The sequence below is a fragment of the Marmota flaviventris genome, chromosome 5 (assembly GCF_047511675.1).
Source record: "Marmota flaviventris isolate mMarFla1 chromosome 5, mMarFla1.hap1, whole genome shotgun sequence".
NCBI classification, from domain to species: Eukaryota; Metazoa; Chordata; class Mammalia; order Rodentia; family Sciuridae; genus Marmota; species Marmota flaviventris.
Genome location: NC_092502.1, coordinates 147,298,079 through 147,325,682, shown reverse-complemented (window position 1 = coordinate 147,325,682; position 27,604 = coordinate 147,298,079). Strand labels below are relative to the sequence as shown.

General features: G+C 34.4%; 1 protein-coding gene across 3 annotated transcripts in view; it reads right to left on the bottom strand.

Annotated features, from left to right (window-relative positions):
- The window catches only part of Wdr70 (WD repeat domain 70), a 289,453-nt gene that overhangs the window by 89,725 nt on the left and 172,124 nt on the right, over positions 1–27,604 (bottom strand). For all 3 annotated transcript variants that reach the window (XM_027936264.2, XM_071612680.1, XM_071612679.1), the window contains one exon: positions 22,197–22,371. In XM_027936264.2, coding sequence (XP_027792065.1) covers positions 22,197–22,371 — 175 coding nt within the window. The remainder of the gene's footprint in view (positions 1–22,196; positions 22,372–27,604) is intronic.

Below are 27,604 nucleotides of genomic sequence, written 5' to 3'. Positions count from 1 at the left end.
AAAGTGCCCCAAACAAACCAGGATACTATAATAACAAAACCCATGGACAGTGAAGTTGATGAAATGTCAGACAAGGAGTTCAAAAGGTTCATAAATAAAATGATCTGTAAATTAAAGAATGACCTAAATGAGCAAATACAGGCAAAACTTGATCACTCCAACAATGAGATAAGAGAGCAAATACAGGTAACAAAGAACTACTTCAAGAGAGAGAGACTCTAAAAAAAAAAACAGTCAGAAATCCGTGAAATGAAGGATACAATAAACCAAATTTAAAAAACAATAGAAAGCATAACCAACAGACTAGATCACTTGGAAGAAAGAACATAAGATAATGAAGACAATGTATACAATCTGGAAAATAAAGTTATCACCCAGTGAAGATACCAAGAAACCATGAACAGAATATCCAAAAATTATGGGACAGCATCAAAAGACCAAATATAAGAGTTATTGGAATAGAGGAAGGCATAGAGTTTCAAACCAAAGAATGTTCTGTACTACAGAACATCCTCAGCAAAATATTCCAAGAAAAGGAAATTAAAAATAATAATGAAAATCAGCAGAAGGAAGGGATTACACTAAAGGAAAATCTAATCAGAGGAGAAACCAAGTCACCTTAAATACCAAAAATAAACAAAAATGGCTGCAAATACAATCATGTCTCAATAATAACCCTGAATGTTAATGGCCTAAATTCATCAATCAAAACACATAGACTAGCAGATTGGAAAAACAACAAAAAAAAGACCCAACAATATGCTGCCTCCAAAAGACTTCATCTCATAGGAAAAGACATCCACAGAATGAAGGTAAAAGGTTGGGAAAAATCATACCACTCACATGAACTGTGAAAGCAAGCAGGGGTTTCCATCCTCATATCAAATAAAGTAGACTTTAAGCTAAAGTCAATCAAAAAGGATAAAGAAGGACACTACTACGCCTCAAGGGAACCATATACAAACAAGACTTAATAATTATAAATATATATGCCCCAAACAATGGAGCGCCTACATTCAAACAAACTCTTCTCAGGCTCAACAGTCAAATAGACAACAACACAATAATTGTGGGTGACTTTAACACACTTCTTTCATTACTGGATAGATCTTCCAAACAAAAGCTGAATAAATAAACTATACAACTCAATAATATAATCAATAACTTAGACTTAACTGACATATATAGAATATTCCATTCTTCAATGAGAGAATACATTTCCTTCTCAGCAGCACATGGATCCTTCTCTAAAATAGACCATATATTATTCCACAAAGCAACTCTTAACAAATATAAAAAGACAGAGATACTACCCTGCATCTATCAGATCATAATGGAATGAAATGAGAAATCAATGATAAAATAAGAAATAAAAGCTACTCCAACATCTGAAGACTAAATAAAATGCCACTGAATGAACAATGGGTTGCAGAAGACATCAAGGAGGAGATTTAAAAAATTTGAGAGGTGAATGAGAACATAGATACAACATATTGAAATCGCTAGGACACTATGAAAGCAGTTCTAAGAGGAAAGTTCATTGCCTGGAGCTCATTCCTTAAAAGAAGAAAACGTCAACAAATAAATGACTTAACATTACATCTCAAATCCCTAGAAAAACAAGAACAAATCTACAACTTTTGTTGTAAAAGACAGGATATATAATTAAAATCAGAGCTGAAATCAATGAAATTAAAATAAAAGAAACAATTGAAAAAATTGACAGAACAAAAGGTTAGTTCTTTGAAAAAATAAATAAAATTGACAAACGCTTAGCCATGCTAACAAGGAGAGAAAAAATTCAAATTACTAAAATACATGATGAAAAAGTAAATATCACAACAGACACTACAGAAATACAGAAGTAAAAATTATTTTTGAAAACTTCTACTCCAATAAAATAGAAAATACCAAAGGCATTTGCAAATTTCTAGAGTCATATAATATGCCCAATTTATCAATTTCAAGCAACAAAATTTCAATTTCAAGCAACAAAATTGAAGACACCATCAAAAGTCTACCAACCAAGAAAAGCCCAGGACCGGATGGATACATAGCCAAGTTCTACAAGACCTTTAAAGAAGAAGTAATACCAATACTCTCCAATTTCTTTCAGGAAATAGAAAAAGAGGGAGCATTTCCAAACTCATTCTATGAGGCCAATATCACCCTAATTCCAAAACCAGACAAAGACACATCAAAGAAAGAAAACTTTAGACCAATATCTCTAATGAACATAGATGCAAAAATTCTCAATAAATTCCTGCCAAATTGAATAAAAAAAAAAAACATAGATGCAAAAGATTGTGCACCACGATCAAGTGGGATTCTTCCCAGGGATGCAAGGTTGGTTCAACATATGGAAATCAATAAATGTAATTCATCACATCAATAGACTTGAAGATAAGAATCATATGATCATATCAATAAAGGCAGAAAAAAGCATTTGACAAAATACAGCACTCTTCATGTTCAAAACATTAGAAAAATTAGGGATAACAGGAACATATATCTATCTAAGCTCCAGGCCAACATCATTCTAAATGGAGAAAAATTGAAAGCATTCCCTCTAAAAACAGGAACAAGACAGGGATGCCCTCTTTCACCACTACTATTTAAAATAGCTCTTGACACACTGGCCAGAGAAATTGGACATGGAAGAAATTAAAGGGGTACACATAGGAAAAGAAGAACTCAATTGGGCACTATTTGCTGATGACACGATTCTATACCTAGAAGACCCTAAAAGTTCCACCAAAAAACTTCTAGAACTAGTAACTAAATTCAGCAATGTAGCAGGATATAAAATCAATACCCATAAATCAAAGACATTTCTGTATATCAGTGACAAATCCTCAGAAGAGGAAAGGAGGAAAACTGCCACATTTACAATAGCCTAAAAAAAAAAAAAAACTTGGGAATCAACTTAATGAAAGAGGAGAAAGATCTATACAATGAAAATTACAGAACCCTAAAGAAAGACGTCAAAGAAGACCTTAGAAGATAGAAAGATCTACCTTGCTCTTATATAGGCAGAATTAATATTATCAAAATGACCACACTTCCAAAAGCACTATACAGATTTAATGCAATTCTGATCAAAATCCCAATGGCATTCCTCATAGAAATAGAAAAAGCATTCATGAAATTCATCTGGAAAAATAGAGGACCCAGAATAGCTAAAGTAATCCTTAGCAGGAAGAGTGAAGCAGGTGGCATCACTACACCAGACCTTAAACTATACTATAGAGCAGTAGTAACAAAAACAGCATGGTATTGGCACCAAAATGGACTGGTAGACCAATGGTACAGAAAAGAGGACACAGAGACAAACCCACATAAATACAATTATCTCATACTAGACAAAGGCATCAAAAACATGCTTGGAGAAAAGATAGCCTCTTCAACAAATGGTCCTTGGAAAACTGGAAATCCATATGCAACAAATGCAATTAAATCCCTATCTCTCACCATCCACAAAACTCAACTCAAAATGGATCAAGAACCTAGGAAAAAAACCAGAGACCCTGTGTCTAATAGAAGAAAAAGTAGGCCCTAATTTCCATCAGGTGGGATTAGGTCCCAACTTCCTTAATAAGGCTCCTTTGGCACAACAATTAAAATCAAGAATCAATAAATGGGATGGATGCAAACTAAGAAGTTTCTTCTCAGCAAAAGAAACAATCTGTGAGGTGAACAGAGAGCCTACATCTTGGGAGCAAATATTTACCCCTCACACATCCGATAGAGCACTAATCTCTAGCGTATATAAAGAACTCAAAAAGCTAAGCACACACACAAAAAAATCTAATAATCCAATCAATAAATGGGCCAAGGACCTGAAGAGGCACTTCTCAGAAGATGATATACAATCAGTCAACAAATATATGAAAAAGTGCTCATCATCTCTAGCAATTAGAGAAATGCAAATCAAAACTACTCTAGGATTTCATCTCACTCCATTCAGAATAGCTGCTATAATGAAAACAAACAACAATAAGTGTTGGCGAGGATGTGGGGGAAAAGGTACACTCATACATACATACTGCTGGTGGGACTGCAAAATGGAGCAGCCAATATGGAAATCAGTATGGAGATTTCTTGGAAAATTGGGAATGGAACCATCATTTGACCCAGCTATCCCACTGCTGGGACTTAAAAACAGCATACTAAAAGGACATAGCCACATCAATGTTTATATAACCACAATTCACAATAGCTAAACTGTAGAACCAACCTAGTTGTCCTTCAATAGATGAATGAGTTTTAAAAAATGGCATATATACACAATGGAATATTACTCAGCAATAAAAGAGAATAAAATCATGGCATTTGCAGGTAAATGGATGGAGTTGGAGAAGATAATGCTAAGTGAAGTTAGCCAATCTCAAAAAACCAAATGCCAAATATTTTCTCTGATATAAGGAGGCTGATTCATAGTGGGGTAGGGAATGGGAGCATGGTTAGATTAGATGAACTCTAGATAGGGCAGAGGAGTGGGAGGGGAAGGAAGGGGGCAGGGGGTTAGAAATGATGGTGGTATGTAATGGACATTATTATCCAAAGTACATGTATGAAGACACGAATTGGTGTGAATATGCTTTATATACAACTAGATATATGAAAAATTGTGCTCTATAAGTGTAATAAGAATTGTAATGCATTCTGCTGTCATATATAAATTTTAAAAATTAATTAAAAAATTGCAGATAAAGGAAATGGGACAATAAAAAAGACTTACCTTTTGAAATATATTTTAATTTTTGTATTTTTCCTAAATTCAAGTCACCAAAGTGACAAAGCAGAATTATACCTTTCTCTTGAATCTATATTATCCCTTCTACCTGTTTATTCAACATAAGGAAAATATAAATTATACTAACTTCTTACTTATAATGTTTATATATTTGATTCCACAACCATATCTCCTATTTATATATTTTTCCCATATAGTTTTTCTTGTTTTCCTGCCCCATCATTAATGAGCTGCCAGATAGAATACATGTGATCAGAACGATTTATTGATTAAGGCTGACCTCTAAAACTACTTTAGGACAGCATTGGAAACATAAAACTACTTTCACTATGCAATGGCTCAGAGAGCTGTTACTTTAGCCATACGGGACTGCAATCAATCACCTTGCAGCTTGCCAACCTCCATCAGGAGAAGAACCTTCTAGAAAGCCCATGTTTAATAGCAGAGAAAGTAATTCCACTTCAGCAGTGTATTTGGGATCATGATGAGAACCTGGAGGGCAGAGTTTCCCACTTTTTGTATGATTAAAAGTTTTCTATAAAATTTTGAGGTGGGAAGAGTCAATTCCACATAGTCTCCAAGGAGGTGTATTATCAAAAAGAATATTTTTTTTTTCTGAATGAGGAGTCTTACTTCAAGTTTATAAGTTACCTCATAATTTTTCAAAAGGTATTTTGATAAAATTTTGTCAAAATTCCCCACAAATTAAGAATATGGCTGGATATAGATTCATCTTTTACATAGGTTAATTAGCGGGGGTTCTACAGTGAACAATACATGTGCAAGCCCATATCTTATTCAGAGGAGGAATGATTTGCCTTAGGACCTGAGAGAAACAGCACAGGATGGAATAAAACAAATTAATTATATCATATGGAATCCCAACTCATGCCTCAGCAAGTAATGGGGTAGGGAGGGGATCATGGAGTCTCCTTCCTAGAGTCTGATTCCTCCTAGTTCCCTTCTCAGCTACTTTCTCAGGATCCCCTATCATCAGCAATACCCTCTTGTCCTGCATCCTCAACTTCTTCTCAGCAAATAAATATGCCCAAGTATATACTACCAAAAAACAAAAAATTTTACCCATTTATTTTAAACTTGAGTTTTCAGCTCATGAGTAATTTCTACTTTTTATGACCTAAACATGAACACACCTCCATAAATATCCATGGAAGTTTTCTATTCGTATCATATATAGCAGAAATTCTAATTCTTCTAACTTTAAGTTAAAATATTTTATGGTGACATTTTTACAATCTTTATAAAAAATACTCATTAGCTCAATTTTATTTTCAGCATCATCAAGCAACTTTTTTTTAATTTTAATTTTTTATTTGTTTTAATTAGTTACACTTGATAGTACAATAATCTTGACATATCATACATTTGAATCAGATGGGGTATAATTTCTCATTTTTCTGAGTGTACAGGTTGCAGAATCACATTGGTCATGCAGTAACGTATATACATAATAATGTCTATTTTATTCTGCTGTCCTTCCTTTCCCCCCTCCCCTCCCCGCCCCTCTCATCACTTCTCTCTACCCAATCTAATGTGACACATTTCTTTTTTTTTTCCCTCACATCGTCATACATGTATTCTATATAATGATGAGGGTCTCGTCTCCTTCCATCTTCCATGCAATTCTCCTTCTCCCTTCTTTACCCTCCCATCTCTTTTCCCTATTTAGTGGTAATCTTCTTCTCATGCTTTTCCTCCCTACCCCATTTTGAGTCACCCCGCTTATATCAGAGAAGACATTCGGCATTTGGTTTTTAGGGACTGGCTAACTTCACTTAGCATAATCTGCTCTAATGCCATCCTTTTCACTTGCAAATGCCATGATCGTGTATAAATGCCACATTTTTTTATCCATTCATCTATTGAAGGACATCTAGGTTGGTTCCACAGTCTAGCTATTGTGAATTGTGCTGCTATAAACATTGATGTGGCTGTGTTCCTGTACTATACTGTTTTTAGGTCTTTTGGTATAGTCCGAGAAGAGGAATAGCTGGGTCAAATGGTGGTTCCATTCCCAGGGGTTTTTTTTTGTTTTGTTTTGTTTTGTTTTGTTTTTTTTTTGAGGATATTGTAAATGGGATAGTTTTCCTCATTTCCATTTCCATTCCCAAGGAATCTCCTTACTGCTTTCCATATTGGCTGCACCAATTTGCAGTCCCACCAGCAATGTTGAGTGTACCTTTTTCCCTGCATCCTCGCCAGCACTTGTTGTTGTTTGACTTCATAATGGCTGCCATTCTTACTGGAGTGAGATGGTATCTTAGAGTAGTTTTAATTTGCATTTCTCTGATTGCTAGAGATGGTGCTAGAGATGGTGAACATTTTTTTGTGTATTTGTTGATTGGTTATATATCCTCTTCTGAGAAGTGTCTGTTCAGGTCCTTGGCCCATTTGGTGATTGGATTATTTGTTTTTTTGTTGTTTAACTTTTTGAGTTCTTTGTAAACCGTAGAGATTAGAGCTCTATCTGATGTGTGAGGGGTAAATATTTGTTCCCAGGATGTAGGCTCCCTATTCACCTCACATATTATTTCTCTTGCTGAGAAATAGTTTGAATTCATCCCATTTGTTGATTCTTGGTTTTAACTCTTGTACTATAGGTGTCTTATTAAGGAATTTGGGGCCTAACTCCACGTGATGGAGATTAGGGAAAACTTTTTCTTCTATTAGATGCAGAGTCTCTGGTTTGATTCCTAGATGCTTGATCCATTTTGAGTTAACTTTTGTGCATGGTGAGAGAAAGGGATTCAATTTCATTTTGTTGCATATGGATTTCCAGTTCTCCCAGCACCATTTGTTGAAGATGCTATCCTTCCTCCATTGCATACTTTTAGCACCTTTGTCTAATATAAGGTAGTTGTAACTTTGTGGGTTGGTCTCTGTGTCCTCTATTCTGTACCATTTGTCTACCAGCCTGTTTTGGTGCCAGTACCATGCTGTTTTTGTTACTATTGCTCTGTAGTATAGTTTAAGATCTGGTATAGTGATACCACCTATTTCATTCTTCCTGCTTAGAACTGCTTTAGATATTCTGGGTCTTTTATTTTTCCAGATGAATTTCATAATTGCTTTTTCTATTTCTGTGAGGAATGCCATTGGGATTTTTATCAGAATCGCATTGAATCTGTAAAGTGCTTTTGGTAATATGGCCATTTTAATACTATTAATTCTGCCTATCCATAAGCAAGGTGTATCTTTCCATCTTCTAAGGTCTTCTTCTATTTCTCTCTTTAGGGTTCTGTAGTTTTCATTGTATAGATCTTTCACCTCTTTTGTTAAATTGATTCTCAAGTTATTTTTTTTTTTTTTTAGGATATTGTGAATGGGGTAGTTTTCCTCATTTTCATTTCAGTGGATTTGTCACTGATATACAGGAATGCCTTTGATTTATGGGTGTTGATTTTATATCCTGCCACTTTGCTGAATTCATTTACTAGTTCTAGAAGTTTCTTGGTAGAACCTTTTGGGTCTGCTAGGCATAGGATCATATCAGCAGCAGCAAATAGTGCTATTTTAAGTTCTTCTTTTCCTATAGTTATACCTTTAATTTCTTCGATCTGTCTAATTGCTCTGGCTAGTACTTCCAGAACTATGTTGAATAGAAGTGGTGAGAGAGGGTATCCCTGTCTTGTTCCAGGTTTTAGAGGGAATGCCTTCAATTTTTCTCCATTTAGAATGATGCTGGCCTGAGGCTTAGCATAGATAGCTTTTACAATGTTGAAGTAAGTTCCTGTTATCCCTAGTTTTTCTAGTGTTTTGAACATAAAGGGCTGCTGTATTTTGTCAAATGCTTTTTCTGTCACTACTGATGTGGTGAATTACATTTATTGATTTCTGTATATTGAACCAGGCTTGCATCCAGGGATGAATCCCACTTGATCATAGTGCACGATCTTTTTGATAAGTTTTTGTATCTGATTTGCCAGAATTTTATTGAGGATTTTTGCATCTATACTCACTAGAGATAATGGTCTGAAGTTTTCTTTCTTTGAATTGTCTTTGTCTGGTTTCGGAAACAGGGTGATGTTGGCCTCGTAGAATGAATTTGGAAGTACTCCCTCTTTTTCCATTTCCTGAAATAGATTGAAGATTATTGGTATTAGTTCTTCTTTAAAGTTCTTGTAAAACTCTACTGTATATCTGTCCGGTCCTGGGCTTTTCTTGATTGGTAATCTTTTGATGGCTTCTTCTATTTCCTCACTTGATATTGGTCTGTTTAAGTTGTGTACATCCTCCTGACTCAATCTGGACAGATATATAACTTAAGAAATTTATCTATGCCTTCACTATCTTCTATTAAATAATTTCTAATTATCTTCTGTATTTCTGTAGTGTCCATTGTGATATTGCCTTTTTCATCCCATATACTAGTAATATGGATTCTCTCTCTCTTCTTCTCTTCATTAGCATGGCTAAGGGTCTGTCAATCTTATTTATTTTTTCAAAGAACCAACTTTTAGTTTTGTCAATTTTTTTCAATTGTTTCTTTTATTACGATTTCAGCTCTGATTTTAATTATTTCTTTCCTTGTACTGCATTTGCTGCTAATTTGCTCTTCTTTTACTAGGGCTTTGAGATGTAGTGTGAGATCATTTATTTGTTGGCTTTTTCTTTTCTTTTTTTTTTTAAGGAATGAACTCCATGCAATGAATTTTCCTCTCAGTACTGCTTTCAGAGTGTCCGTGTTTTCATTTATCTCTAAGAATTTTTTTAAATTTCCTCCTTGATGTCTTTTGAAACCCATTGTTCATTCAGTAGCATATTGTTCATTCTCTAAGTGATATAGGAATTTTTCTTCCTTATTTTATCATTGATTTCCAATTTCATTCCATTATGATCAGATAAAATGCATGGTAATATCTCTACTCCTTTATATTTGCTAAAAGTTTCCCTATGGCATAATATATAGTCTATTTTTGAGAAGGATCCATGTGCTGCTGAGAAAAAAGTGTATCCGCTTGATGTTGCTTGATATATTCTGTATATGTCAATTAAGTCTAAGTTATTAATTGTGTTATTGAGTTCTATAGTTTCTTTATTCAACTTTTGTTTGGAAGATCTGTCCAGTGGTGAGAGAGGTGTGTTAAAGTCATCCATGATATTGTGTTGTGGTCTATTTGTATCTTGAACTTGAGAAGAGTTTGTTTGATGAACATAGCTGCACCATTGTTTGGGGCATATATATTAATGACTGTTATGCAGTGCCTGTTTTCTAGCTGTGAATTCTTTTCACTTTTGTTTATCATGGAAGGTTTTTATTTCAACATCAAATCTGAGCTTAATTTTGCTGGGTACAAGATTCTTGGTTGGCACCCATTATCTTTCAGCGTTTGAAATATGTTGTTCCAGGATCTTCTAGCTTTCAGGGTCTATGTTAAAAAATCAGTCGTTAACCTAATTGGTTTACCCCTAAATGTAATCTGCCTCCTTTCTCTTTTGGCTTTTAAAATTCTCTCCTTGTTCTGTATGTTGGACATTTTCATTATAATGTGTCTTGCTGTGGTTCTCTTGTGGTTTTGTACATTCAGCGTCCTGTAGGCTTCTAGGATTTGTATTTCCATTTCATTCTTCATGTCTGGAAAGCTGTCTAAAATTATTTCATTGAACAGATTGCTCATTCCTTTGATTTGGACCTCTATACCTTCCTCTATCCCAATAACTCTTAAATTTGGTCTTTTTATGTTATCCCAGATCTGTTGGATGTTCTGCTCATGGTTTCTTATCAGCCCTTCTGAGTTGACTAGACTATTTTCAAGATGATATATTTTGTCTTCGTTGTCTGATGTTCTGACTTCTAATTGATCTACCCTGCTGGTGATACTCTCATTTGAGTTTCTAATTTGGTTTATAATTTCCTTCATTTCCAGGATTTCTGTTTGACTTTTTTGTATAACCTCTATCTTCCTGCAGAGTCGATCTTTTGCTTCTTGGATTTGTTTATGTAATTCATTGTCAAAGTGATCTTTCATTGTCTGCATTTGCTGTCTAAGGTCTTCGTTGAGACTCCAGATCATCTGAGGCATGTATATCTTGAAATCTTTATCTGACATTTTCTCTGCTGTAGCTACAAACTCCTCTATTGTTGTGTTGTCCTGCATTGTTTGTGTTCCTTTTTTCGTTGTTTTTTCATGATGCTCACATTTCTTTCCAGCTCTGTGTGGCTGCTGTGTGCTGCTTTCTCCTATAAATTTGTTTTGCTTCTGTATAGCTCCAAGATCTCTCCCTTGTGATGGGAGACAATGTGTATAAATGTTGGGTTCAATTGTAATTTAAAGTAAATTCATTAGCTTCATAAAACGCATACAGATTCTGGTGGTGTATAGAGAATTGAGGGTTGCACGTAGGACTTTATGTTTAGGGGGAAAGATGTGAGGATATGGGGGTTAATATAGCTTAGCTACTTTGGAGGAGAGCTCTAATGAAGGGAGTTATTAATAGGAGAATAGACAGGAGTATTTTGGGGTAGCTAAGTACTTGAGAGGGCTATAAGAAGCATAGAAATATTCACCTATTTGCATTTGGTAAATTATATGTAGTAGAAGTAGTAACTCTTGGGAGGTTGGGATGGGAAGAGAAGGAGGAAGAAAAGTACAAAGAAAAGAAGAAGAAAGAAAGAAAAAAAATGCATTCTTAGAATTCTGTTTTCATCTCCTCTAGTTGGTGGCGTTGTGCATTTCAGGTTGAGTCTCTGCCCTTAGGATGTAGGAAGCAATCCGTGTGGGGCGCCTCTCCGTCCCCTGCCGGGTGCCTCTCCAATCCCAGTGTCTTTGGGTTGTTCCTGGTCTCTATCCCCCTCACTTCTCCTGCCCACCAGGCCCCAATTACTAGGACTCTTCTCCATGGCTCTGGGTTCACTCTGGGTGTGCGGTGCCCTGGCCTCCCCGTGCTCGTGATCCACTGAATGCTTCCTTTGTTGGGTAGTCAACAAGACATCACAGCAGTGGAGAAAGGGAGTTGGAAACTGGCAACCTGTTCTGACTTATTCCCTCTGACACTCACGTCCACAGAGAGCTGGCGAGAAAGTTTTTGAGTTATCCCAGCTGTGTGGAAGGGGGGTCTGGGGGTCACACACCTGATCTGTCGCCAATCTCGTTTGCCTGTGAGACCCACCCAAAGCTGATGAGGTAGATTTTCCAAGATGGTGACCACCTGTGTCCGCGCCAGGGTGTCCGGTGAGGTGGAGGGAACTGGGCTGTTTCTCCACTAAGTCCAAACTTCAGTCCTTGGTCCGGTGCCCTGTGGAGACGTGGATCACCGTCAGGCGCACTCTATCTCCACAGGATCTGAAACTCTGCTTTTCTATACTGCCAGAACTCTGCAGCGCTCAATTCCGCCCGGCTGCAGGGGCTGCTGTTCAGCTGCTCAGGTTCCGCGCACAGAGCAACTCCACTTTTCTCAGGTTCTGGACTGCGTTTGTGACCAGCCGCTGTTAGAACTCCTATCACAGGCTCCATGAAGCTTAAATCTGTGGGTGGGGCTTTTATGAGGAGGAGCGTCTGTCTACTAACTCGGGGTCACACCAGTAATGAGTTCTCCTCTAATCCGCCATCTTGAACTCTGAAGCAACTTTTTTTAAAAAATATTTTTTAAATTTTGATAGACCTTTATTTTATTCATTTATTTATTTGCGGTGCTGAGAATCGAACTCAGTGCCTCACACATGGAAGGCAAGCACTCTACTACTGAGCCAAAACCCTAGCCCCCTCAAGCAACTTTGATTAGTATTTAGTGTATAAGCCTATAATTTTTTTTTAGTTGTAGTTGGACACAATACCTTTATTTATTTATTTATTTATCTATCTATCTATTTATTAATTTAATGTGGTACTGAGGATCAAACTTAGTGGCCCACACATGCTGGGCGAGCACTCTACCACTGAGCCACAACCCCAGCCCCCTAAGCCTATAATTTTTCTCTTATAGTTTCATCAGTTACATTTTTCCTCTATATATTAACATCATGTATCCAGGGTGTGCATAAATTTTTCCTTTTAAATATACTGTGCAAGGCCTATATTTCAAAATTAGATCCTAAAAATAAGAATTTTTTTATTGAATTTAAATATACACAGTACAGGTATACTAAGCCATTGAATTTTAATTCAACAAATACATATCAAGTCACTACTACATATGTTTTGCACACCAAGTCCAAAGATAAAGAGAAAAAAAATTCTTGTCCTACAGAGTTACCAACAGTGACATAAATGTTTGTGTCATTAGTCAACTTTGGCAAAAGATTATTTATATTATCAAATCCCATATTCCAGTGGCAAGAGAACTTAAAAGTTTGTGTATGTACAGTTTTGAAAAGATTATAATCCATAATAATAAAATATGGATCATTCAATTTTATTAAAGTATAATTTAATATGACCCATTTAATGTGTACAGTTTACCAGACATGATGTTGTACACCTGTAATTCCATGACTGTTCAAATGCTAAGGAGGGCATGAAATCTGATCTGGCTTTCTTTAAGGAATGGGACTTCCATCATCAGTCGAGGGCCTACAGGAGAGGCAGGTAAGGCAGAGCCGGAAGTACCAGGAGAGGCATCAAGTGACACATCCTCCAGTAAACTAGAGGATGTTCATAAGGAAACAGTATAATCTAGCCTGGTTAAAAATCAAAGTTTTCAACTTATGTACAAAGTCATAGAAGATATTCAAAGAGTAAATAAGGAATAACTGAAAGGCCTGAATAAATAAGTTTGAAGAAATGTTAACTTCGTACTACTTTATGGTATGTGGTAAGCATTAAAGCATAAGCGCTACATTTAACAGGATCTAAACTGGGGCTAGGTATATCATGGGGGACAGACAGAGAAGGGGAAGGATATCCGAGTACACAGGTTAGAGATGGGGAAAAGGGTAGAGTGAAGGCAAGACTGAAATCAAAAGGAAGATCTAATAGACACTAAAACAGAATTTATAAGACTGCTGCTGGTTACAGGAGGTAGAAAATATTCCAAAGCCTAAATAGAAAATAATTAAGAAAAATAGAAACATCAAAACGAAGAGTGGGTTCTAAAACAGATGTGGAGGGTGTTTTGGTACAGCAAACTTAAACTGTGGAAAAGGCAGCTGAGAACTCTAAGAACAAAAGGGTAGAACAAGCATACAACCAGAGAGATGAAAAACTGTGCTCTATATGTATAATACAAATTGTAATGCATTCTGCTGTCATATATAACAAATTAGAATTTTTTTTAAAAAAGGTAGAACAAGGCTGCCTACGGGACCTGAGTTTAGAATAAGAGGGAAGTTGGCAAGAAAAGAGGCTGTTTCAAAGAAGAATGGCATTAATAAGGAGAACAAGGACTGAAAAAAAGCCAAATTGAATGCTGAAAAAGACTTGTTTTATTCTGAAAAACACTGAAATAGATTGGACAATATCTCCTTATGAGGGACAAAATACCAAATTTCTAGTAATTCAGGGTCTTTGAAAGCAGTGGATAGGGTCTCTGTTTCCTCAACGGTTATCCCAGCACCTAGGACAGTACTTGGACCAGAGAAGGCGCTTAGTAACTTCTGTGGAATTAATGATGTAATCTCTCTACTTTCCATCTGTCAGCCCCTCCTGTTCTTCGCTACCCTCCCTAGTAGCTAAGTCCCTGGTATTACACTTGAGCAACTGTATTACCAACACCCTAAATTACATGGCCCCATTATTCTTCTGTTACATGTTTCCTATTTTATTATCTCTGTGAGTTTGAGGGATCTTTTCTATATCCCTGGTATTCTGAATTATGATGCAAGGCTTGATGTGAGTCTATTTCATACTTTCCAGATGAATCCTTCCCATCTGAAGAGTCATGTTATTTAAGTTCTGAGACAGTTTTGATAGCTATTTCTTACCTATTTCTATTTTCCCTTCCCTACATATTTTCTTTCAAGAACGTTCCAAGTACTGGCCCCTGCACTGACCATTTAAATCTCTCTCTTACTGTCTTTTATTTTACTTTATAGGATATCTCCTTCACTTTATTTATATCTACATTTTAGGATATTTCAATATTCCTATGTGTTTTCCTTCCCTGCTATCATTTATTTGTTTTCCAAGAGCTCTTTCTTTATTTCTAAATTTTCACATTTATAATAGTATTCTGCTCTGGCTTCTTGGTTATACTACTCTTTATTTTTTTCTGAGACTATTAATTATAGGTGGGGATTTTTCCCTAGAGAATTTCTTTATTTTCCTACATTCTCCCCCACTTCACTGAGTTACTTTACCCATTTATTTTAGTCTCTGTATTTCATGTTACAGTGTCTGATGACACTTGTTTGTCTATTAGTATTTAAGAGTAAGGCACTGAAAAGCAGATTAGAAATACTATGCCAAGGATTATGATTTTTTTCTATTAAGGGCCAGATGGTAAATATTTTAGACTTTGAGGATCTTACACTCTGTTGCAACTATTTGCTATTCTGCTACCGTAGTATAAAAGCAGCCACATAAATATAAAAAAGAACAAGTGAGGTTGTTCTAATAAAATTTATTAATGAACACTGAAATTTGAATTACATATAATTTATGAAATATTTTCCTTATTTTGATTTTAAAAAACATTGTAATAGAATAATGACTCCAAAGATCTTCACATGCTAATCCTGGAATCTATTAATATATTACTTCATGTGGCAAAGGGGAAATAAGGTTTTAGATTGAATTAACATTGCTCATCAGTTGACTGTAAAATAGGGAGATTACCCAAGGATGCTCAATATAATCATAAGAGTCTTTTAAAAGTGACAAAGGGGAGCAGAAAAGAAGACCAAGGTGTTGCAATGTGAAGAGGACTCAACCCATCAACCCACTGCTGCTGGCCTTTAACATGGAGGAAGGGCCCATAAACAAAGGAACAGGGAGTGGTGGCCTCTAGTAGTTGCAAGAACAAGGGAGTATATCCCTCTGGTGTATCCCAAAAGGAACACATCCCTGCTGACACCCTAATTTTACCCCAGTGAGACTTCTCATCTGCAGAGCTTTAAAATAATTCATTTGTATTATTTTAAATCACTAAATTTGTGATAATTTGTTATAGCAGCCTTAGGAAAATAATATGAACATTTAAAAATGCAATTTCCAGTTTCAGCTGGCAAGTGATACAAAAACAATAGTGGGCTACATTTTGTGCATGAACCTTAGTTTTTTGACTCCTGGCATAGGCTCCTGAATCATACTTCCTAGGATTAAATGCCAGTCATGCCACTTACTAAATAATATTGGGTAGGTAACTCAAACTCTTTGTGTCTATTCCCTCATCTGTAAATGACAGTAGCAATATTTACATCATAGGACCACTGTAAGGATTAAGTGAAATATTACATGTAAGGTGATGCCTAAACCATGGTAAATCCTCAGTAAAAAACAACAACAATAATAATAACAGCAACAACAACAGAGAGAGGGGGAAGGAATACAGTTCTATATGAATCTCTCACAGGCTTCCCCCATGACTGAGATCTCTGTTTTCTCTAGTTAGCTCCAAAGTCAGTTACCATTCATGTATCTGGCTTCTAGCTTCCATATATGTCTTGACCTTTTTTTAAAAAAAAATTAGCTGTAGACAGACAATACCTTTATTTTATTTTATGGTTTTATGTGGTGCTGAGGATTGAATCTAGTGCCTCACATATGCAAGGCAAACACTCTACCAACTGACTACAACCCCAACCCCTTGACCTCTTTTTTCTGCTGTTGCTAATTCTCTTTGTCCATGTGGGTTTATGCTTTAAAATATGTTTTCCTTGCCATTTTAGTGGAGTTTCAGGAGGGATTAAAGTTTAATGAATGTGGTAAAATTGCCACATTTTATAGGAAGTCTTTAAGTTCAAAGACTTTCAGTAAAGCAAAGAACAAGGATAAAAATCATCCATATTTTAAAAAAAAACTTTTAATTTTTTAAAAGCCAGTATTAGATGTTGCTTCTAACAGTACATAACACAGTATAAGGATATTATTTTAAAAATTTATTCTTTTCATTAAAATAATTAATAGATTAGAATTAAAGTTCAGAGCTTGCAAGTAATTTTGCAAAATTTTGATGACTATTTGTGTTTTGAGTCAATGACATAACTTTTTGAAAAGTAATCACAGAAAAACATGACAAAAACACTATGAAACAATTTCTATGTCAAACGTTTCCTCTTGAATATTTACAAAACATAATTCTAATTGACGTATTAATTCAAGCATAACTAAAAATTTGGTCCACAGCATCCCAATTAATTGATTATGGCTGTATTTTCATACAGTGAATGACTGGTTGAAGCAGATACCTACAGTCTTATTTTCTTAAACCACACCTTTAGTCACCAAGTAGCCTGTCAAACTCAGATTCCATAAGTCTTTCACAGCCAGGGTTAAACAGTATCCTAAGTTCTAACTTCAAAATTCTGTGAGAATTGTAAAAAGAAAAAGAAGGAAGACCCACTGTTACCAAGAACTTAGAGGCCCGTCCTGAGTATCTCAAATATATTATCTAAAATGATCTTCACAATAACTTAACAAGGTGGGGATCATGTCCTCATTTCATAAATACAAAAAGATATATATATAATATGGAGAGCTTAGGAAACTCAGGATGGACTGACAGTCCAAAGAAATGTATACTATAAGTATATGTCTTGTGTCATTTATAATATATTAGTGTTTTATGAAATACGCGTTTGTCAACATTTTTTAAATCACTTGGTATTTTAAAAATTTTTAGATAAAACATAGTTTTCCCACTACAACTTACTACTACTTTCCTACTTTACAGTCAATATTGTGCTACTCTAACTTGAACACATACTATGGAGTAGAAGTTGTGAATTATTACTGAGTGATCAGTCTTTGTGAAAAGAAGGAAGATATTACCTTGAGCTACAAACACACTCTTAGCCTCTGGAGGTCATGTTTAACTCATGAAAGCCCTTAGAAAATACCACTCTCAGGAAGATAGAGGACACTCAGATACCATAGTATAATTTGATGTCAATGAGTTCTCCATACATTATTTACAGGGCTAATATGGTTATGTAAATCAATTTAAAAATCAATTTTTCAATTATTTTTAAAATAATTGAAAGCAATTATTTTTAATTTATATACTCTCAAATGTAATTTTTTAATTATTTCTTCTAATTAGTTCTACATGATAGCAGAATGCATTTTGACTCATGGTACACACATGGAGCACAACTTTTCATTTCTCTGGTTGTACTCGATGCAGAGCCATTCATGCAGTTGTACATGTACACAGAGTAATAATGTCCGACTCATTCCACCATCTTCCCCACCCCTATACTCCTTCCCCTCCCCTTACTCCCCTCTGCCCAATCCAAAGTTCCTCTGTTCTTCTCATGCCCTGACCCACATAGTAGATCAGCATCCACATATCACAGAAAATATTTGGCCTTTGGTCAAATATAATTTTTAATGAAACATGGGTTCTTCACATATCTTCATATTTGTAGTTAGTAATAAATGATAAATAACTCAGTAAAAAAGTTTTCCATATCAAAATTATCTGACTTGCAAATTTTTATAAGAGATTACAAATTTATCACAAAATAACACTGGAATCAAGGATTCAACATTATATGCTATATTATTCTTTTTTAAATCCCCAAAAACACCTTTTTAACACCAACAGGTTAACACTCCATTTAAGGGAAGATTGATTTTTCTACTTGATATAAAAGAGAAATACAAAGAAATATTAATAGCCCTCCTTCATAAAATTTTCCCTTTTTTTACTAATAGTCTTAGTACACATACTAACTGAACCTCTATAAAAGTAAATATAGTTTTATTTTCAGTGATTATAACATCTTCATAAGAATGCCCAAAATTCAAAAAAAGAAACAGCAAATGCAATCCATAAAAACACATAGGAGGCATTAACAAACAAACAAACAAAAAAAAAGGAATTAACAAACACTATCAGAATCTGGCATTAATTAGTTTACTTGAGTTGTGAGAAAAGACAGAACAAAGCTAAGTAAAATAAGCGAGTCCCCAAAAGTCAAAGGTTGAATTTTTTTTTGATATGCAAAAGGCAATCCAAAATGGTAGGAGGGGGTGCATAAAAAAACAGAAGATCAGTGGAGTAGATGAAGAGGATTGAACAGGAGGAAGGAGGGACAGGAGAAAGGAACAGTGAAATGAATCTGTCCTAACTTTCCTATGTACACATATAAACATACCACAATCAATCTCACCATCATATACATCCACAAGATGCTATTTAAAAAAACTATAAGTAAATAGCATAAAGATCAGTAGAGTAGAGGGAGGGGAAAGGGGAAATACTAGGGACTGAATTAGAACAAATTATATTCTATGCTTTTATAATTATGTCCAAATGAATCCTAATGTTATGATAAGTAAAAAGAACCCATAAAAAGGGGAAAAAATGAATAAATTTGATAGGTATTTTATACAAAATAAAGATGTCATCAGGTATTCATAAAACTATATATGCTGAATTATTTTAAAACTCGAAAATTATACTTAAGATACAAGAATCATTTTTAAAAATTCACCTGTAATCCAAAATCAGTCAAATATATAGAACATATATATTATATATTTATATATCATTAAAAATATGTCCAAATTTACACCAATGTGTCTCATCTTCTCTCCCAGCCAAGATACAAATATACACATATCTGTATCTCACAATTTTCACAAAACTAGGATAATTTTTATGCTATTATTTTTTAACATCTTCTTAAAGAAACTGACCATCTCATATTATGATGCTTTTTTTTAGAATGAATTCACTCGTCAACAAGTAGGAAGGTCATCTGTGAATAAGGCATTGTTCTTTGCTCAGCGGATACACCAAGGAGCAAAAACAATCATTTTCCTTATGGAGCAAATTTCATACCGGAGGGAATCAGCCAATAAAAAGGTGGAAGATGTAATTCAGCATATGTTAGATGGTGGGTGATCAACACTACAAAAAAAAAAAAAAAAAGGCACAGAGAGTCCTCTGGTGGGGAGAAGGTTGCAATTTTAAATAAGGTATGGTCAGGGAAGGCCTTGCTGAAGAGCAAAGAGGTGAAAGAGGTAAAAGAAAAGTCAGGTGACTATCTGTAAGAAGATAGCTGAGGGCTAAATGGTTCAACAACGTGCAAAGGCCATGAGTCAGGTTGAGTCCTATCACCTCTCCAATGTCACCTCCTATATTCTGCCTCTTCCTCCCCTTATTCCCACCAGATATTGGCCTCTGCTTGACTCAATATTACACTGAGGAGGAGGGAAGTGGGGAACCAAGGAGGCAGTGCAGAACAACAGAAGCACCTCATAAGAGGCCTTCTCAAACCCAAAGGCAGGCCATCATCATAAGAATAAAAGGGACCTTGGGAGAACCACCATTCCTCTCGAGCAGCAATGTCCAACAGAACTATGACAGGAATGTTTTATACCTGTGTTAATAAGCAGTCATAAGTCTCCCAAGGCTCTAAGGCACTTGAAAAGTGGTCATTGTGAAGGAGAAACTGATGTTTTAATTGTACTTTATTTTAACTAATGAAAAATTAAATAGTCAAATGTGGCGAGCTAGATATCATTAATATATAGTTCACTTCTAAAGGAATACATTTCATTTACTGTGTTAAAATTCAAGTTGGTCAAATGAGAATTCTATGATTAAATGTGTCAATTACAACAGTTTTACTTAATCAACACAAAATGTGTATTAACCATTATCTACAATGCTGCCCTTTGGCTCCTGTGTGGAAAAGCTGCTGCTATTGTGCTGTCTTTCTTCAGCTTCAGGGTTTACACATAGATTTTTTTTTTAATTGCTGAAATAACAATTCAGAACAAATCTGTTTTTAAATCAAGTCAGATTTCCTGCTGGCAAGATTTTACTTCTCAGTTTGATTTCTTTACAATTGATACACATTAATATGCAAATGTAAAATAGAAATAAAATACAACAAATGGGGTATGGTACAATAACCTATACATTCATGTGTTACTGAATTCTAACAGAAAAGAAGATTGTGATTAGTAGAATGACTTAGGATATATTTTTTTGGAAACTGGCATTTGTATTGCTTTGTCTTACACAAAACTGGAAACAGGAGATACTCATTATACAAGGCCAATCAATTTCTAAAACCTGTGCTCAACATTATCAAAATATAAGGGTTCTAAGAGAAGACACACATATATGCACTATGTCAAACATACTACTACTAAAGCTACATGGAGAAAACTGTATGTTTTAGAATTTCTATGTTTAAATCAACTGCTCCCAGAGACGATGAAAGCCAGTAACTATAAATTTACTGCCTGGTTAGAACTCAGTTTACAATTCAAAGGACTTTTAAAATCTCTGTGCTGTTATGAAGCTTTATGGGGTTTACAGTGAGGATGAAAACAGAAATAAAAGATCTGACACAGAAAATGCCACAGATATTTCCAGCATTATCACCATGAATTTTTCCCTCTAATCATTACTTTTTACCTTATTCCAACACAAATTACTTTAACTGCATAAAAAGACAAGTTTGTTTCCTGGAGTTCCATTCAAAATGCAAGTGTTCGAAGGATAAAACTGAACAGAATAAAATTTCTATTTTTTTTTTTTTAACTAGAATGTAAACTCCACAAGGGCAGGAATTTTTGATAAAGACTCTCAGTATAAAGGACAGTGACTGGCATATAGTACTACCCAGTCAATAAATATTTATTGAACTAATAATTGACCAGATCTTTCTATTGAATCAAAGAATCTAAACTGTGTTATAAAATTTATGTAGAATTTTATCTTAATTTTGTAATCTAGACTCAATTTACTTTTCAAATATTTTCATTTTTCCATCTATACATACCACAAAGCCCTTTATACAGGTTATTGGTTATCAAAGGATCTATGGATCTTAAAATTCCTTTGAATTCCAAAATATTCTAGCAAGAACCTAAAACTGTATAGGGAAAACCTGAAACCTGCTAAAATGGAATCACACGGAAATTTAAAACAAAATATTATTTAAATTTCTACTGAAATAACTGTAAAAATGATGGATAATGTTGGACTTTTTAGTGGTATTTGAAAGGGTATTTTCTAGTTTTCTACTTAAGACTTGTTTTATATTACTGTAAAACTGTTCATTGACTTTCAAAATCAAATACATTGAGACGTTATATAATGAATTGCACTGTTTTTTTCAAATTTTATACCAAAAGAGTATAATTTTAAAATTGGAATCTAATACACACTGGAAAATACTGAACTGGAACATTTGCTGAAATGCTATTTACTGCAGAAGTTCCAATGTTTGACTAACTCTGAAGTTTAAATTAGATCTAAACTCAGGAAATTGACCTTCATAATATTTTAACATGATGTTTGTCTTTCTAAGGTAGTTGTCATCTACAGAAAGAAGGTTTAAATGTCCTTGACTTACAGTTAAATTGCGATCCCAGATCTGTATGCTTCCATTCTGGCAGGCAGCTGCTATGAGGTTTCCATCTCTACTATATGTGCACGTAGTAGGAATAACTTTTTTACCCTGCATTGTCCGTGGTTTAAACACACTTTTTTGCTTCCTTGGATTTTCAACTTCCCATATCCTGACAGTCCTAAAAAAAAAAAAAAGGATTTTTCATTTTTAATTTTAAAAGGGAGTTTAAAATAAAAAAGGGTATATAAAGACTGCCTCACTTTTTAAGTACACATGTGCTTAAAATATCAGTTATTAATATCTCATTAATATGAAATTAGATGTTGACATTATCTAATTAATAATTATTGTTAATATATAATAATTATTTGAAAATAATAGTGGGACAGGGGCTGTGGCTCAGCGGTAGAGTGCTTGCCTAGCATGTGCGGGGCTGTGGGTTTGACCCTCAGCACCACATAAAAATAAATAAATGAATAAAGGTATTGTGTCCAACTACAACTAAAAAATAAATTTAAAAAAGAAAAGAATGGCACCCCACTAATATATGCAATTCTTATGTTTCAATGTATTAGCCCAAAATAATTTTTTTAAAAAATGTTCAGAAACAATTGTAAGAGATAAAATTTATCTGTAAACCAAAACTACACTGAGATTCCATCTCACTCTAGTCAGAATGGCAATTATCAAGAATACAAGTAACAATAAATGTTGGCGAGGATGTAGGGGAAAAGGTACACTCGTAACTTTTGCTGATGGGACTGCATATTGGTGCATCCACTCAAGAAAGCAGTATGGAGAGTACTCAGAAAACTTGGAAAGGAACCACCATTTGACCCAGCTATCCCCCTCCTTGGTTTATAACCCAAAGGACTTAAAATCAGCATACTACAGTGATGCAGCCACATCCATGTTCAAAGAAGTTCAATTCACAATGGCTAAACAATGGAACCAAACTAGGTGCCCTTCAACAGATGAATGAATAAAGAAATTGTGTATGTATACACAATGGAATATTACTCAGCAATAAAAGAAAATAAAATTATGGCATTTGCAGGTAAATGGATGGAGTTAGAGAATATCCTGTTAAGCAAAATAAGCCAATCCCAAAGTATCAAAGGCTGAATGTTTTCTCTGATATATGGATGATAATTCACAACGAGGAAGTGGAGGCACGAGGGAAGAATAGATGTATTTTGGATTCGAAAGAGGGGAGTGAAAGGAAGGGAGGGGGTATGGGGGTATGAGTTGTAGTAGAATGAATCAGACACTATCACCCTATGTGCATATATGATTACATGGCCAGCGTAACTCTACATCATGCACAACTAGAAGAATGAGAAGTTATACTCCATTAATATATGATGTGTCAAAATACATTACACTGTCATGAAGAACTAATTAGAACAAATTAAAAAATTTTTTAAAAATAAAATTTCTCTTTCATTATTCTAATAAATACCTCTTTAAAAATTAAAAAAAAAAAAAAAAAAGCTGGGTACAGTGGCACACAACTATAATCCCAGGGACTCAGGAGACTGAGGCAGGAGGGTGGTGAGTTCAAGATGAGCTTCAGCAACTTACAGGGGCCCTAACCAACTCCATGAGGCCCTAACCAACTTATTGAGACCCTGTCTCAAAATAAAAAATATAAAAGGCTGAAGATGTGGCTCAGTGGTATAGCACCTCTGAGTTCAATCCCCAGGACAAAAAAATAAAAATTAAAAATCAATAAATAAAAATAAATTTATTTTAAAAACCCAAAACATACACTATAAAACATTCTCCATGTATAAATTAAGTTACTCATGAACTATCTGAATGGTGTCTTCATCAAATCAAAAAACAAGTGACAATTTCTACTTTGAATCTAGAGTTTTAGTTCATGCCCTCTAAAGCAGTGGCCTCCAAACTGTTCTAAGTATATACTCTGACCAGTAAAACTGTTCAACACATGCCATATATATATATATATATATATATATATATTTGTGTATGTATATGTGTGTATATATATATATATATATATATATATATATATATATATAAAAATTTGTAAGTTACTCACATGTGTTAAATGTACTGCCCTACAACATATACCAGAACACACAATGAAAATAAGTCACTAGAAAAGAATGGTATCCTATTCAAGAGAAAAAAAATCTCATGCCTCTGGGGGAGAAGCAGAAATACAGCTGTTTGTGCCTGAACTTCCACAAAGTAATGAGCCATAGCTGTTCAGGCCTGGGACAGAGGCAGCTCTTACTCATAGTCCCAGGAAAAGAAACACTGCCATTTAGGGCAGAGATAACAAAAGCCATATGACCCAGAGCAAGGAAAAAAAGAAAAGAAAATAATAAGAACAAAAATGACATCAGCAGCAGCATGGTAGAAAATATGCATGCCAAACCATTATGGAACAACATCTTTAAAGTCCTGGGGGAGAAAAAGGAGTCAATCCAACATTCAATTGCCAGTCAAAATATATTTCAATAATAAGATGAAATCAATCCTTTTTTTAGATGGAAAAGTGCCAAGACAATTCACTGCCATCCAATGTGTACAAGAAGTGATAGAGGACTGGGGCTGTAACTCAGGGGTCGAGTAGTTGCCTTGCATGTGTAAGGCACTGGGTTTGATCCTCAGTACCACATAAAAATAAAGAAAGAAAGACATTGTGTCTATGTACAACTAAAAAAATATTTTAAAAAAAGAAATGATAAAGGAAGTTCTTAAAAGTATAATAAATATGACACAAATGGAAATCTGAATCTATACAAGGAAATGAAGAATGCTACATATAATAAAGATGAAGGTAAATGTAAAAGACACTTTTTAAAATGTTTAAATTTCTTTAAAAAACAAAAGGCTAGAAAGCAAAAATAATAACAATATATTATGAGATTTATAATAGGTCCCAATAAAACATATGACAATTACAGCAGAAAGGTTAAAAGGAAGGAATGTGTTAAAGATACACATTATAGGGACTGGGGTCGTGGCTCAGAGGTAGGGCACTTGCCTAGCATGCATGAGGCACTGAGTTCAATCCTTAGCACCACATAAAAATAAAATAAAGATATTGTGTCCACCTAAAATCAAAAAGTAAATATTTTTTTAAAAAGATACACATTATAAATTCTAGAGCAATCACTAACATATTTTTATAATGAATATATACTAATGAAGAGAAAATGTAACCAATAATTTATTATTTTATAAACAGGAAAAAAATAAAAATAAAAGCAATGTGAAAAACACAAACAGTAACATGATAGATGATAGATGTAAAGTCAACCTCATAAAAATGATCAAAACTCTGGCAAAGATTAGATAAAAGCAAGACCTAGGCAGATTCTGTCATTGGTATGGATAGATAGATAAGTTAATAGAAAAAAGACAGAAAGAGAGTACATACAATTTTTAAAGAACTGAAAAGACCATACCAATGTCAGGCATGGCAGATTTTAAGACTAAGACAATAATCGGAGGCTAAGAGGAAATTTTCATAGTAATAGTCAATTGGCCAAAAGACATTAACAATCCTAAATGCACATGCCCCTAATACCAAGGTAAACTTAATATAAAGAAAAGGTGAAATAAGAAGTCCATAATAATAGATGCACACTTTAAGACTCCTCTTTTAGTAACTAATAGAAAAGTACTCCTTTGCATCCCCAAATCAGTAAGTATATAAAAGACCTGAAAAGCACTATCAATCAATGTAAGCTAAATAACATCTTTAGAATGTTCACAAACGGATGAACATCCTTTTCAAATATATGCTGAACACTCATCAAGACAGGCCATATTCTGGGCCATAGAACAAATTGAAAATGACTAAAGTCATATGTGAAATCATATATCACTATAAAAAATAAAATTAATGAAGTAATCAATAATAAAAATGTAAATGGAAATATATCTTTCCCAAATATTTAGAAATAAAGGCATATGCTTCTAAATTATCCATGAATAAAGGGTTAAAAAACAACAAGGGATATTAAAAAATACCTTAAATCTAACAGATATGAAAATGCAATATATCAAAATTCTTGTTCAACTCAGACAGAGCATAAAAGGAAAATGTAGAATTAACTGCATAGATTAGGGGGGAAAATCTCCAATCAATTACCCAACGTTCAACCTTATGAAACTAAAGAGGGAGGAAGGGGAGGAAGGTGAGGTCAAGGGCAGCGCTAGAGAGAATATTAAATCCAAAGTAAGCAGAGGAAAGTAAAAGTACATGTGAATCAAATAGAAAACAAACAAGAAATAATACAGAAATCAAAAGCTGTTTTTATGAGGTCAATAGAATAAACTGAGTTAACAGGTGGACTAATGATTTACAAAAGAAAATTAGAGACAATATCAAACACAATACTTTAATGAAAGAAGAGACATCACTATAGAGCTTAATGATATTAAAAGGATAATAGGAAATTTTGTGAATGACTTTATACCAAAAATTTGATAATTTAGATAAAATGGACATATTTCCTTGTAACACACAAGCTACCAAAGCCCACTCAATAAGAAATAACTAGAGGGCTGGGGATATAATTCAGTTGGTAGAGTGCTTGCCTCGTATGCAAAAGGCCATGAGTTCAATTCCCAGGACCAAAAAAAAAAAAAAAAAAGAACTAGAATATTCCTTTATCTATGTAAAAAGCTGAATACGTTTTTTAAAACTTTCCACTAATAAAAGTCTAGAGGCTTCACTGTTGAATTCTATGAAATATCTAAGAAAGAAATATGAGTTGGAATCCCTAATCCAAAATACTCCAAAATGTAAACCTTTTTGATTACTGGAACAAGTAGAAAACTCCACATCTAACCTCATGTGAAACTTTGTTTCATGTAAAAAAAAAAAATATTTAAAATTTGTATACAATTACTTCAAGCTATAAGTATATGGTATATATGAAGCAAATTAATTTCCAGTTTAGGCGTGGGTCCTATAGTAAACATACGTCATTACACATATGCAAAAATTCTAAATTAAAAAAAATCCAAAATTTGAACACTGCTTGTCCCTCAATTTGGATAAAGAATAGTCATCCTGTAGTACCAATTCTATAAACTCCACTAGAAAAGGAAGAGGAAACTACCCAGATAACTATACAAGGCCTCACCCTGATGCCAAAACCAAAATCACTACACAAAAACTACAGTCAGTAGGCTCGGGATGTGGCTCAAGTGGTAGCGCGCTCACTTGGCATGCATGAGGCACTGGGTTGGATCCTCAGCACCACTAAAAATAAAATATTGTGTCCACCTAAAACTAAAAAATAAACATTAAAAAAAAACCTACAGACAAATATTCGCAAAGAACAGACACAAAAATCCTTAACAAGACACAAATAAATTCAAACTTGCTGGCTATCAACAGGATAACATACATGACAAGG